Raw genomic sequence first — 12,148 nt, 5'->3', positions numbered from 1 at the left:
GCATGACAATAAAATTTCAAACTCAAATTCGATACTAAGGAATAGAATTGACGCTATATACTGATTCTGCAACCATAATGATATTAAAAAACCCTCTTTATTTTCAGATACGGCTTAAGATCATTCAAAAGCTATTCAGGAAAGATTTATTTCTAATGTGTGACTTTTTTAGTATTGATACGTGTTCAAATTTAGTTTCTATCAATTAGTACTTGATTGTCTTTTGATAACCCTATATGCCTATTACATACACTTAAAGCCCATATGACAGGTTAAACTATTAATTTCACTGAAACATAGTAAAAGCTTATATAAAACAATGTTTAACTAAGAACCTATTCTGGTGAAGATTATAATTTTACTTTCTGGTTGGACAGGAGCAGCAGGTAATTCCACAATTGTTACCTACCTACCTAACCCAACCATGTTGACAATGCCTCGTCTGAATTGTAACTACAGCAGAGTCCCAATTCCAGGGCTGCAGCTTTCGAAGACAAATTGGGACACGGCTTATGTTTAGACTAATTAAAAACATGGCAGCACCTTTTTCTTAAATGAAGGTTTAAACTGTCAGAAAAACACCTTCCTCGTAAACTGTCTCTGAATTTTGGATGAAGTTTACCGTGTTGATGACAGGTTTAAGAACTCAGCACCACTTCCTTCCACAAAAATACTATCTCACCAAACTAAAGTCATTAGAAAAACATTAAAACCTGTCTCATGAACTTCAAAGATATCTTCACTCAAAATCTTTTCTGAATCTCAAAAAATTCTAATTCTAAATAAAGAAACCTCAAAACAGCAAGAAAATGTCACAAAATGTTAAGATTTTATTTACAAAGTCCTTTGAGTATTTATTTTTGGATTTTCCTTTAAGTTACAGAAAAGTAAAAAAAAAAAAAAAGAAAATCAACAACAAAAAGAACAAAAGCCAGTCAGTGTATGAACGGATCTACAACCACACAAAAGCATATTTCAACAAAATTGTAATTTTCTGCAAAAATATTTATTTTAAAAAGCTTTTGTTTGGCGAAAGACAGAAGAGAAGACATTTGCCCTGAGCGCGACCGGCCGCAACAAAATTATGGATTATGAATTTTGTTTAATTTAGTATATTTGTAGTCTTTTAATTTAGTTTTCTACACAAACCTATTGCCTTCATTAGATAGGAGTTTGCATGCGTTACTTTGGGATGGCAGATCTGAGCTATGACAATGAATACTGCTTATAATTAGGTCAATGTTTAATAAATCATGTGCGTAATATAACTAGGATCACATAGCTGCTGTCAAAAGATTTCCCCAGGTTTTTAGGTGGTATTGTAGCACAGAAATGTCGCCAGTTCAAGGACTAAAGCGCTTAAAGATTCACTATGTAACTTTTCTGGTTGGGGAGGGGTCCACTATCTGCTTGTCTCAATTTACTTAGTGTGAAAATGTTCCATAGTAAGGCATTAAAAATTTGCTTGCAATTGAATAAAGGCAAGATAGAAGTTTGTCATTGCTTAAAAAAAAAGTATTCAAACTGTATGACCTTGTCTCCATGAAGATAAATTTAATGCCATACTGTGAAACATCTCAGACAACGCGATAACATCTCCATGGAGAAAAGCATTTGACAAACAGTCCAACAGAAAAGTTACACAATGCACCTTTCGATGCCACATTGCGGAACTTTTACTGGGGAGACCTTCTTTCTGGAGTTGTATAAAGGAGGAACAAAATAAAAATGTTAAAATAATTGATTATAATTCTTTTTAAATGCAACACACCAATGAAAAAGGAGACTTGGTAGCCAATAAAAGCTATGTATTTTTCCCCTACATTAAACTTGTCATTGCTCCCATCTGCTACTCCAAAAACTGTTGACAATAACTATTGAAGGAAAAACAACGATGCATGCCCACGTATCCTAGACCACTTTTGTACACATACAAGACTACCACTTCAATATGCACAAAATATTATAATCTTTTGGGAATCATTGTACTGTTACTTGGTTTTAAGCTGCCAGTTGAGGGACTAAAGAGCGCTTAAAGATTCACCATGTAACATTTCCTTTGGAGAGGGGTCCCACTATTGGCTTGTCTCTGAGAATGTTCCATAGTACAGCATTAAATTTGCCTGCAATTGCAATGCAAGATAGAGGTTTGTCACTGCTAAATAATAAAAAAAAGAAGCCTTCACAGCATTCAAACTAAGCGAGGTCACCTCTCCACAGATCTGACCTTTAATTTGGCCAGGTGGCATCGCAAGCTTGTCTCCATGAAGATAAATTTAATGCCATACTGTGAAACATTCCAGGCAATGCAGTAACAAGGACATCACAAGCAGGTGGCATACTCCTCCACCAAAAGTTACAAAGTGTATCTTTAAGGCAATGCACATACCCTTCTATGTTCTGGTTTATAAAGCTTAATTTAGTTGATTCTTTAGCAGTCTGGATGTGATTTTTTTTACATTTGGATAAAGTTGTACAGGGTAATAAGACCTGGAAGAGGAAGTGATTGAATGCGGCCATGTTTGGGTGTTTGAGAAGATCATGTGATGCAGGTGGGAGGAGTCAGAAGGAGGTCACGTGGTTCTGGAAACGGGGCGGTCTCTATTAATCGTCATCGTCATCATCATCTTCGTCGTCCTCTCCGTCTCGCTTTCTCTTCTCTCCTTTAGTCGGAGAAGAGTCCTCATCTGTGGATAAGAAGTTACAAATTAAGGACCCATCTGTTGTACCTGGAGCTGTGTTTTGTTTCATTCACACATGTTTAACTCACAAACCCTGCATATTTTAGACTAAGTTCTTCTCTCAAACTTAAACCATGCTGTTCTACCTTGTAATGTCATGTTGTAATACAGGAGGTACTCCACTGTGTTTTTAAATAACCAGTAGATACCTTTTACCTTTGGTTGACTTGAAAATTGCCACAGAAACTTACATATGGTATGTCATACCAGAGTCCTGCACTGACAATTTCATGCTGGACCGTTTGCACACATTTGTTAACGTTTTACAGAAACAAAACTTAAGACCGCATGGCTTATTTGCATAAACTATAAGCGCTGAAAAAAACGTCTCGCTTCTTGTGCCGCTCATGCGGTCAGCTTCTGTTGGACTAAAAGGCACGACTCAGTGTGGTGGTGAATTAATTTGCGGCGCATAGACCTCGATGGAGACCCATAAATCAAAAATGACTGACAAAGTGACGGCAGCAGTGTGCGTTGAGTCGTCGCAGAACTATACTTCGCCCTTAAATTGGGCTTTAAGAGCACTGCAAAAAAATGTGGCTTTGACGCTCCAAAATTGTGTTGTCTGAGATCGCGATAATCGGTCCAAAACAACATCAATATCAATACAATAAGATCTTTCAGTCTTATTGCAGAGTCGTGCTAAAATCAATAAATGTCAGTAGCTAAATTTTAAACCCTTCACAAATGCAGAAAAAACTTCAGGACATTTCTGCTTTTAAAAAGGTAGGTCTTTGTGTGTAGAGTGTAATGCCAGTTTCAGAGCCTGATAAATATTTAAATAATGCAACAAACTGAAATAATACACCTAAAAATACTCTGGTTGTGGTTTCTACAAATTTAGTTTTCTTAGCATTAGGTTTGCATTAGCACTGGTACACAAACACGTGGCAATTTGGTCTTGTGAGATCTCATTCCATCCCTCATTAGTATTTGAAAATCTGATGTAGAGAAGAAAAAGCAGATGAAAACTGAAGCTCTTTGGAACTTCCAATTTTTTATTTTATAAAGAGCACTCACCATCATCCTCTTCATCGTCGTCATCCTCATCATCATCTTCACTGTCAACATCACCATTCACTTCTCCATCCTTAAAAATATAAGAATTAAACATTGAATTATGGCAGACATTTAAGCTACATTATTCAATTACCTTTTTTTCTCCTTCACATTTTGTAATATAGTGAAAATAAATCAATAAGATAATTTTTTTTTTGAAAACATCAATTTCAAAGAAAAGGGTATGATATTTGACACCCCCTTTTTGTCAGTTTCAGTTCAAACTCTGACCTCATCTTCATCGTCGTCGTCCTCATCCTCTTCAGCGACAACATCTTCATCATCGTCTTCCTCCTCGTCCTCGAAGTCCTCAGACTCGCCCTCTGAGATTCAAAGAAGAATGTTACTTTCCAGCCCAGAATGGTGGTAATGTGCAGAGATGATTTATCAGATGGTTTTTCCAGATATAGATATTAATACTTTGCAGCTGATGTCATCATCATTGCCTGGGGGTGTGAAGCTAACTGGAAGACCTACTCTGACTGACCTACTCAAGTTAGAGAATCTGATCTTTATTTTAACAAAAATCTGACCATAAAGAACCGACTTGACAGAAGCTACAACAGGTGAAATGATTGCGGATACTGTATCATCATATTCAGTAACACGATATTTCAAAATTTCAGTATGTTAGAAGGCAGAAATTAGCAATTTTAAGTTATAACCTAGTGATGGGCCAAATGAGTCGACACTTGTGTCGAGCTCAGCAGGTGATGCCTGTGTTGAGCTGTGCCGCTGTGCATCACTTTAAGAAAAGTCACGTGACCAATACATCTACTGTGTCATTTGGTGTGGCTCGTGTCTGGAGCCCTGACGTGGCTCATTTAGAGTGAGGAGCACAAGGCTCAAAGTCATCGCTGTGTTTGTTCATCACCACAGAACCACAAAGAAACAGAAGATAGGCTTGTTGTGTGGGCTCATTTTGATCAATTCCAAGAGGAGCTCACTACAGATTTACTGAAAGAACTTTATTATTTTATCACTTTCATAAGCATTCATTGTACTCATTCATATCTGAATGAATGAACCCCACACTGTGTCAATGCTTCTGCATCGGAAGCAGTTCATTTTTTTTTTTAAACCACACAACACAGTGTCTACACTGTGTCAACACAGTGTTGGAAATGTGTTACACACACCTTAAGGCCTCATCTAGCCATCACTATTATAACCTGGAACAACCATATTACCTCTTTATGTAGGTCAATGTTTTGTGCACATTGTTCCTGATAAACATCTAAACTAAATTAAACTCACAGGTAGAACTGGACATAGAACAGTGTTATGTAGTATTTTTACACAACCATGCAACAAGCAGCTGCAAAGTATCAATAGAATTAAAGATGGAAAGGAATCATTCACAGTGAACCATGAGCAAAAATAAGAATAAAAGAACAGTCCTGACCCAGACCTTCTTCTTCATCCTCGACCCCGTCTCCCTCCGAGTCAGACGCCTCGCAGTCGTCGATGTCATATCCATCCAGATAAGTGAGCTGTGGGAGAAGCTTAAAGATGGACTCTTTGTAATCTGCCAGGTTTGTCACTTCACAGTTAAACAGGTCCAGGCTCTTCAACTGGGGCAACTTTTTCTACAGGAAGATAAAAAAATTTTACAAAATAAGACTCTATAAATAAGGTCCATCACTATTTTAGTTAGGATCAGTTAATGGTGTTTTGGTCGACCAAATGTACTTAGATAAGGATTTATGTGGGACAACATACTTTTTTTTTTTTGGCAAGTATACGTAAAAAAGCAGATTAAAGTCACTTCACAAGTTTAATCTGTGTTTATATAAATACATAATCGTTTTTGCTTTTGCCACACCTTTTTAGTCAAATAAAGACATGGCTTTTGTCAAATACAGTCCAACAAGACAGTTCAGTCTATAGCTAATAAATTAAGTATTATACTAAAAGTGAATAAACTAAATGTGGGCCTCACCAGTGGCTCAAGCGTGCTGATATCTTTGAACTTATTCCCGCTCAGGTTCAGATGTGTAAGATTCACCAGTCGCTCAGCCAGAACCTCCAGACCCCCAGATATCCTGTTGTCACTCAGCTCTAACTGCAAAATAAAACACAAAACACATATTTACTTTAAGTGTCAATAAATATGTGGCTTTCCAAGCAACAACTTGAAATGACTGCTTCTAATCCAAGCCAGAACAAATGGGTTATTCATAATAACAATACAAATGCATTAATTTATCATTGGATTTATATACCACCTTTAAAAGCACTTAACAGAGTATTATTCATTCACTCCACAATCAGTGGTGGTAAGATACTACTGTAGCAACAGCTGCCCTGGGGCAGACTGACAGAAGTGAGGCTGCCAATCTGCACCATTGGCCCCTCCGTCCATTACCAACACTCACACTACATTCATACTAAGCAATGTGGGTGAAGCGTCTTGCCTAAGGACACAGCATCAGTTTCCACTAGAGCCACTGTTGCTCCACTGTGACACTTGATATTCCCAGCAGTTTCCCATCCAAGAACTAATCAGACCCTAATCATCCCCACTTAGCTTCTGAGGTGAAAGACCAAGCTTTCTGAATGTGATCTCTCCATATCATAGCCAGCCCCCCACCCCCCCAAAAAGACTAACAGCCCATTTCACAAGAATCTTGCAAAAATTATTTTATTGGCATTCCTGTACATAAGAACATTTTTATTAACCTGCTGTATCCCATTTGAAAACACAAGCTATGATAACAGACTGGGAATAATACATATTTGAAGCGGAAATTAAACATTACCTTTTTGAGTTTCTGAAGTTTAGGGATCTCTGCGACGCTGGTCAGACCGACATTGATGAGGCTGAGACGTTCCAGGTTTGCAAACTCTTCTGTGATTCCCTCAATCTTCCCTTCACTTGAGCGACAGTTGTCCAGAACCAGCTCCTTCATCTACAATTAAAATATTATCAAATTATAACATTTAATACAAAAGTAGTAAACATTATATGTATGTGGCCACAATTTAAGTGTAGTAGTAGTTACATTATGGTATCAAATTATAAATCTATATTTTTATGAAGACAAGCTGGACCACCAGGCAAAATCAGAGGTAAGATCTATGGAGAGGCGACCTAGTCACAATAAGAATGCACGTTTTTCATTTGATTTGCAAAGTGCAATTGAATAAATCCAAGGAAGATATAATTAATGCCATATTATGCAACTCAACAGAGACAAGCAATTAACAGACCCTACACCAGAAAAATTTACTTTAAAAATGTTCAGTACCTTTACTAACATTGTCGTTTAGTTTTTTGTCATATTGTCCACTCCTACTTAACTACTTAAATATCCCTCGTGGATCAATAAAGTTTGTCTAAGTAAGTGTCTACTACCAACTGTAGTGAAAAAAGACTAAGATCAGGCCTACATTACTTTATTAATTCAACCGTGGCTGTATAAAGGAAAGATGTTTTGTTTTTTTACACTATGAGTCACTCAAATAACTGTCATCCTGTCATCACCACAAACTTGCAAAGATGCAAAGAAAGTGCGATTCAACTTCTCTGCCACAACAGGGAAACGCCAAATGGTATTAAGAAAGTCCCTTAACAATTTCCCCCTTTTTAATACACATTTATGGTAATTTTGTTCAGGCGTAGAATGGTAAAACATTATATGAAATGACTTGTCTTCTCAGATTAAAAAATATATACTTTTTATTATGTTATTAGATGTAGTTATCATGTCGATCCATTAACCTGATGCAACTTTAGAGGCATTATCTACTCGTCTACCTCGTTTAATCTTAAGCAATGTAGAAAATGTATCGCCAATTTAAAAGAAAATGGGGCATTTACTTTGGCATAAAATAAGTAAAATAAATGTAGTGATTAAATTTGTTTCATAATAAAAGGGTTGCGAATCCATCCACCTGCTGTTGGTAAACTCAATACATGCGTGTCGCTGCCAATTAGCCGCATAGCTAACATATATTTATTAAACTTTTTGCAATTGCTTTCATTTTTTCATATAATTAAGCATATGTAATCGATCTACCGAACTCAACGTTGTGATCTATAATAACTTTGTGATTAAAGATAGCCGCATGTTATCATAAAGTAAGAAATTGTAGCATTTTAGCTAACTAGCATTTTACTAGCTACGCGCCTTCGTGCTTGGGCTCCGACTAATCTCTGGGTAATGCTGCCTAAGGGTGCAACATAACAGGAAGATTAATTTTACAAAGTGACGTATAATTAATATTTTGTGACTAAAAATACATTTATATATTGAAGCTCTAGCAAACACACACCCACTGCAAGTGGGAAAATAGCAAAATATGTCGTTATCATGATGTACACCAACATTACTCTTGCATTTCTAAACTTCTAAACATTTTAATTAGTCGTAAATTATTAGACATTTTAATTCATCAGTTTAAGTGAAACATTCAGTGCTAAAATTGTTATAGTTGAGCAAATGCAATACAATTTAACAAGGCATCAGAAACTAGTCGGGCCCACGAGTAGATTTTTACGAATAACCTACAACAAATATTAGCAATTCTTGTAAACTTTAAACTCCGTAATTGATTTTTTTTATTATCACGATTGATTAAAGAGGGAATAATTTGCAAGTATTGTGCACCAAAATGAATCCAAAACTGAACTGTGACTTGCAGTTATCGCGCGGCACAACTGCGCGTAAAGCGAGTTCCAGCGCGTAAAAACAGATTATCGTATTTTCTTAAGCAAAACCAGTCAATTTGTACAGCAAAACACGTAGCTTTGAATACATTTAAGATATTTTGGGCATTCTAAAACATTTCCAAGCCTGCAGACATCAGCCATGTGCTCGAAGACTCCTCCTCCAGCAGCTCTAGCCGGGTCTATGGACAAATTACGCGGAAAAAGAGCGCACGGAAACGGGCACTTACCTCTGAAGGAGACCGGTGCCTCAACTCCAGCGAGAGCCTCTTTTTCATGTCCATTTTGGGCTGTTTTTGGTCTGAGTTGGGATCGTAAAATGTTTCTTCTTGGTTCTCTCTTCGGTAAAAACACGAGGAGCCGCAGTGAAGACAGAGGGGGGCTTCGGGCTCCGGATTTCACAATAAAAGTTCTTAGTTCCTGACTGCTTACATCCGTCGGGCGTCAGGCTCATTCAGTCAAGTCTGAGAAAAAGGAACAATGAACATGTTTGAAATAACTCGTAGCTTGTCAGTAGATGTGTCATTTATCATTTATGGATGCTTTTATTTATGTATTTTTTTCAGTTTCTATTTCTATTTTGTAACAGTGAGTGATGGCACCTCTTCAAAGATCTGGCCTGTAGCTTGGACAGGTTTTGGCCATAGAAATTGATTCGCTTTATGAGGCACCGTGGAACAGCCTAATTTAGGCTAGTCTGTACATCTGTGCTCTGATACTGTACAGGTTCTGGAAATTTGAATAACAATTACAATGACTTGTGGGCAAGGAAAAACCTAAAACCTAAAATTCAAGCTTGATTTACGATTATAATATGAATAAAACACACGCACACTCTCTTTAGAATGTGATTTTTTGGTTACTTTCTGTCCTGTGAGTGTGACTTTTTAAAGTTCCGATATTTGCTCAAATTTGTAGTTTTGATGCTATCTTTAATATCAATTAGTAGCCTGATTTTCTGTACTACTTTTGACATCTCTGTTACCTTATATATTACAAAATAGGACATTGGATCACACTTCTTTCTTTTCTATAGTCCTAAAATAGTTGTTTTTGAAATTTAATCACAAATCACATTTTAATGTGACGGCCGGGCGGCCCGTTTCCTCTGCGGCTCTGTCCAACTTTATAAAACGTTTGAGCTTCGTGTGAAAAATGGGTCAAGCCGTTTGATGCTTTAAGAAACCATCGGATATTTTATACCAATCCATATAACCCCCAAATTGTTTATCGTAGATCGCTATTGTGGTGGTCCCAAAGAAATGAAATGATGTATACACATAAAAACCTACTTAAGTCATATTTATTCATATTGTATATTTTATTTTTAATGTAGTTTTTATTTCGTTATTTTTAAAAGTGTTAGCGAAACAGAACATAAAGCAATAAATGTACTTATTCAAACTGGAAATACATTTATAAAATCAACATGCTAACGTGTAACTTCTTGTACAGTCTTGTTTATTCTGATGTCAATTTTAAAAGCAGAATAGTTAAAATTTGGCCAAAAATGTTGCATTTTCCGGGAGCACGTGAAGGCAAGATTTGGAGGGAAACTGCGCAAAGAAAAAAAACATGGACTGTATTAACAAAATATTTAGATTTTAGATTCTTAAAAATGTCCACCCTTTACTATGATCAATTCTTTGCACTTTTGGCAGTCTTTGACCCTGAACTGGCACAGCTGTGAAGTGAAAACCATTTCATGTTTGGTTTTTTTTAAACATATGCTGTATAATTCTTTAAATCTTGCATTGTATATTTGATGTCTTCTGTATCTAAAATATAGAAAGTATTGAACAAAGAAAAAAACTTACGAGAAGGTGTGTTCAAACGTGTACATGAAGCGGGTAATAATATTTTAGGCCATTTTATCTTTGCCCAGAAGATGGCGCTGTTGATCATTTACGTTTGTAGTGTACTGAACTACGTTACGTAACAGTTGAATTGAATTTTACTGAATATACTCATTACAAATTCAAACCTGGGTCAGAAAATAGAATTTTATAATGGGAAGTGGTATATATTTGATTCTGGATTTATTTCGGATTTAATACTTTTAAAATAATAAATACAATGATTGTAATGCAAACTCCTTTTTTTTTTTTTTTTTTTTTTTTTTTTTGTTAGTGTTCTTGCCAGTCCAGAAAGAAAATGCAAGCAATTGTCCAAATAATGCCCATATTACACTATTCTCTGATCTATGTTATAATGTTGTTTTCTCACAAATATTCCTGGAGTTGTATTTTGTTTCATTGACCTCAGAAGGTGGAACAGGGTGATTTCGATTTGAGAGAAGAACTCCTAAATATGTAAGGTTTGTGTGTTAAACATGTGTGAATAAAACAAAACACAACTCCAGGTATTTGTGATGAGAAAACAACAGATCAAACAATGGTGTAAGTATGTGCCCTTCAGGAGGTCTGAGTGCAAATGTGAACAGTGAACGAACCCTGAAATACAAAATAAAGTGACAGAATGAGCTTTATTACATTGCCATAGTGATATCTTTATTGTCATTACATTGTAGTCATCTTCACGACAAGCAGATATACATACAGTGGTCTTATATATCATTATCCAGTACAAGGAGAGCAACAGTTAGTATCACAGCTATTCAATGACCACGCCTCAAACATGTGCCCAAAGCCAGGCCCGGAATTCAACCCACAACCCACAACCCCACATCTTAACTGCTCCATAAAGACAAAACCAGTATCTATTTGGATTTTCAATTAAATGGAATTAAATCAGTATAAAATCCTCAAAGTTTAGTGCAGAAAAATGCCTTGTTGATTTGGGATAAACTAAAACTAACACTGGTTTGAGTAAACCAGGGTTGCATCAGAGTTAATCTAATAAGAAATTTCTAATTTAGGATTTAACTCAAATGAGATTAACAATGGAAACTGTTACAGAATGGATCTAAAAAAGGATTAAATCGAACTTTGTCTTGCCCTAAACCAGGACCTATACACAGGTCTAAACCACGACTAAACCAGGTCTAAACCAGGTCTAAACCAGGATTTAACCAGGCCTAATCCGGGTCTAAACCAGATCTAAACCAGGATTTAACAAGGACTAAATCAGGTCTAAACCAGGATTTAACCAGGTCTAATCCAGGTCTAAACCAGATCTAAACCAGGTCTAATCCAGGTCTAAACCAGGATTTAACCAGGACTAAATCAGGTCTAATCCAGGATTTAACCAGGTCTAATCCAGATTTAAACCAGATCTAAACCAGGTCTAATCCAGGTCTATACAAGATTGCATCAAAACTAAATAATATCTAATTTGAGCTGTCTTTGTGGAGCAGAAATGTCTTGATAACTAGTGCCTGACCAATAAATATGACACTTAAATAAATAAATAAATAAATAATACCTCTTATAACTCTTTACAGACGGTCCATATTCAGGCTGTAATGTGAACTCCCCCCCCCCACACACAGAGCCCACAGAAAACACAGGTTCAGAGGCGAAGGGCACAAGGAGAACAGTAAACGTAACACAACATGTCAGACCACGCCCACTTTACTGTGAACATACAAGATGATGATTAATGCTTTAAAGGAAAGATTTTGACTTCTAATTTCATAAACCTGACCTATCTGTGTCCCCAGATACGAGGTAGAAAAATCCATTGTAGGTTTTACTGATAAAAGTTCTAAAGCTGA

General features: G+C 36.4%; 1 protein-coding gene across 2 annotated transcripts; it reads right to left on the bottom strand.

The window, feature by feature from the left end:
* Positions 1-810: 810 nt before the first annotated feature.
* On the bottom strand, positions 811-8,878 carry LOC110158279 (acidic leucine-rich nuclear phosphoprotein 32 family member D-like). Of its 2 annotated transcripts, none has more exons than XM_020922729.2 (7): positions 8,703-8,878; positions 6,563-6,712; positions 5,743-5,865; positions 5,206-5,389; positions 4,032-4,123; positions 3,762-3,831; positions 811-2,687 (listed from the first exon to the last, which is right to left on the bottom strand). In XM_020922729.2, exons 1-7 carry the CDS (start codon positions 8,754-8,756, stop codon positions 2,605-2,607), a joined length of 756 nt encoding a protein of 251 aa, XP_020778388.1. In that variant the 5' UTR covers positions 8,757-8,878; the 3' UTR covers positions 811-2,604. The 2 variants fall into 2 exon arrangements, with proteins under 2 accessions (XP_020778388.1, XP_020778389.1); XM_020922730.2 differs by having other exon boundaries at positions 5,212-5,389; positions 8,703-8,874.
* Positions 8,879-12,148: the final 3,270 nt, after the last annotated feature.

Source organism: Boleophthalmus pectinirostris, unplaced genomic scaffold (assembly GCF_026225935.1).
Source record: "Boleophthalmus pectinirostris isolate CB_2022bp ecotype Guang Dong unplaced genomic scaffold, ASM2622593v1 HiC_scaffold_20, whole genome shotgun sequence".
In the NCBI taxonomy this organism is placed as follows: domain Eukaryota; kingdom Metazoa; phylum Chordata; class Actinopteri; order Gobiiformes; family Gobiidae; genus Boleophthalmus; species Boleophthalmus pectinirostris.
This window is presented reverse-complemented; position numbering and strand designations above follow the sequence as displayed.

Bases quoted from the DNA above. Each gene is read 5' to 3' on its own strand.
- LOC110158279 (XM_020922729.2), bottom strand. From the start codon at position 8,756: ATGGACATGAAAAAGAGGCTCTCGCTGGAGTTGAGGCACCGGTCTCCT. The intron at 4,124-5,205 runs GTCAGGACTGTT...TTTGAATCTCAG, and splicing joins GGATGAAGAAGAAGGTCTGG to AGGGCGAGTCTGAGGACTTC. The intron at 2,688-3,761 runs GTGAGTGCTCTT...TCTTATCCACAG, and splicing joins CGACGATGAAGAGGATGATG to ATGAGGACTCTTCTCCGACT.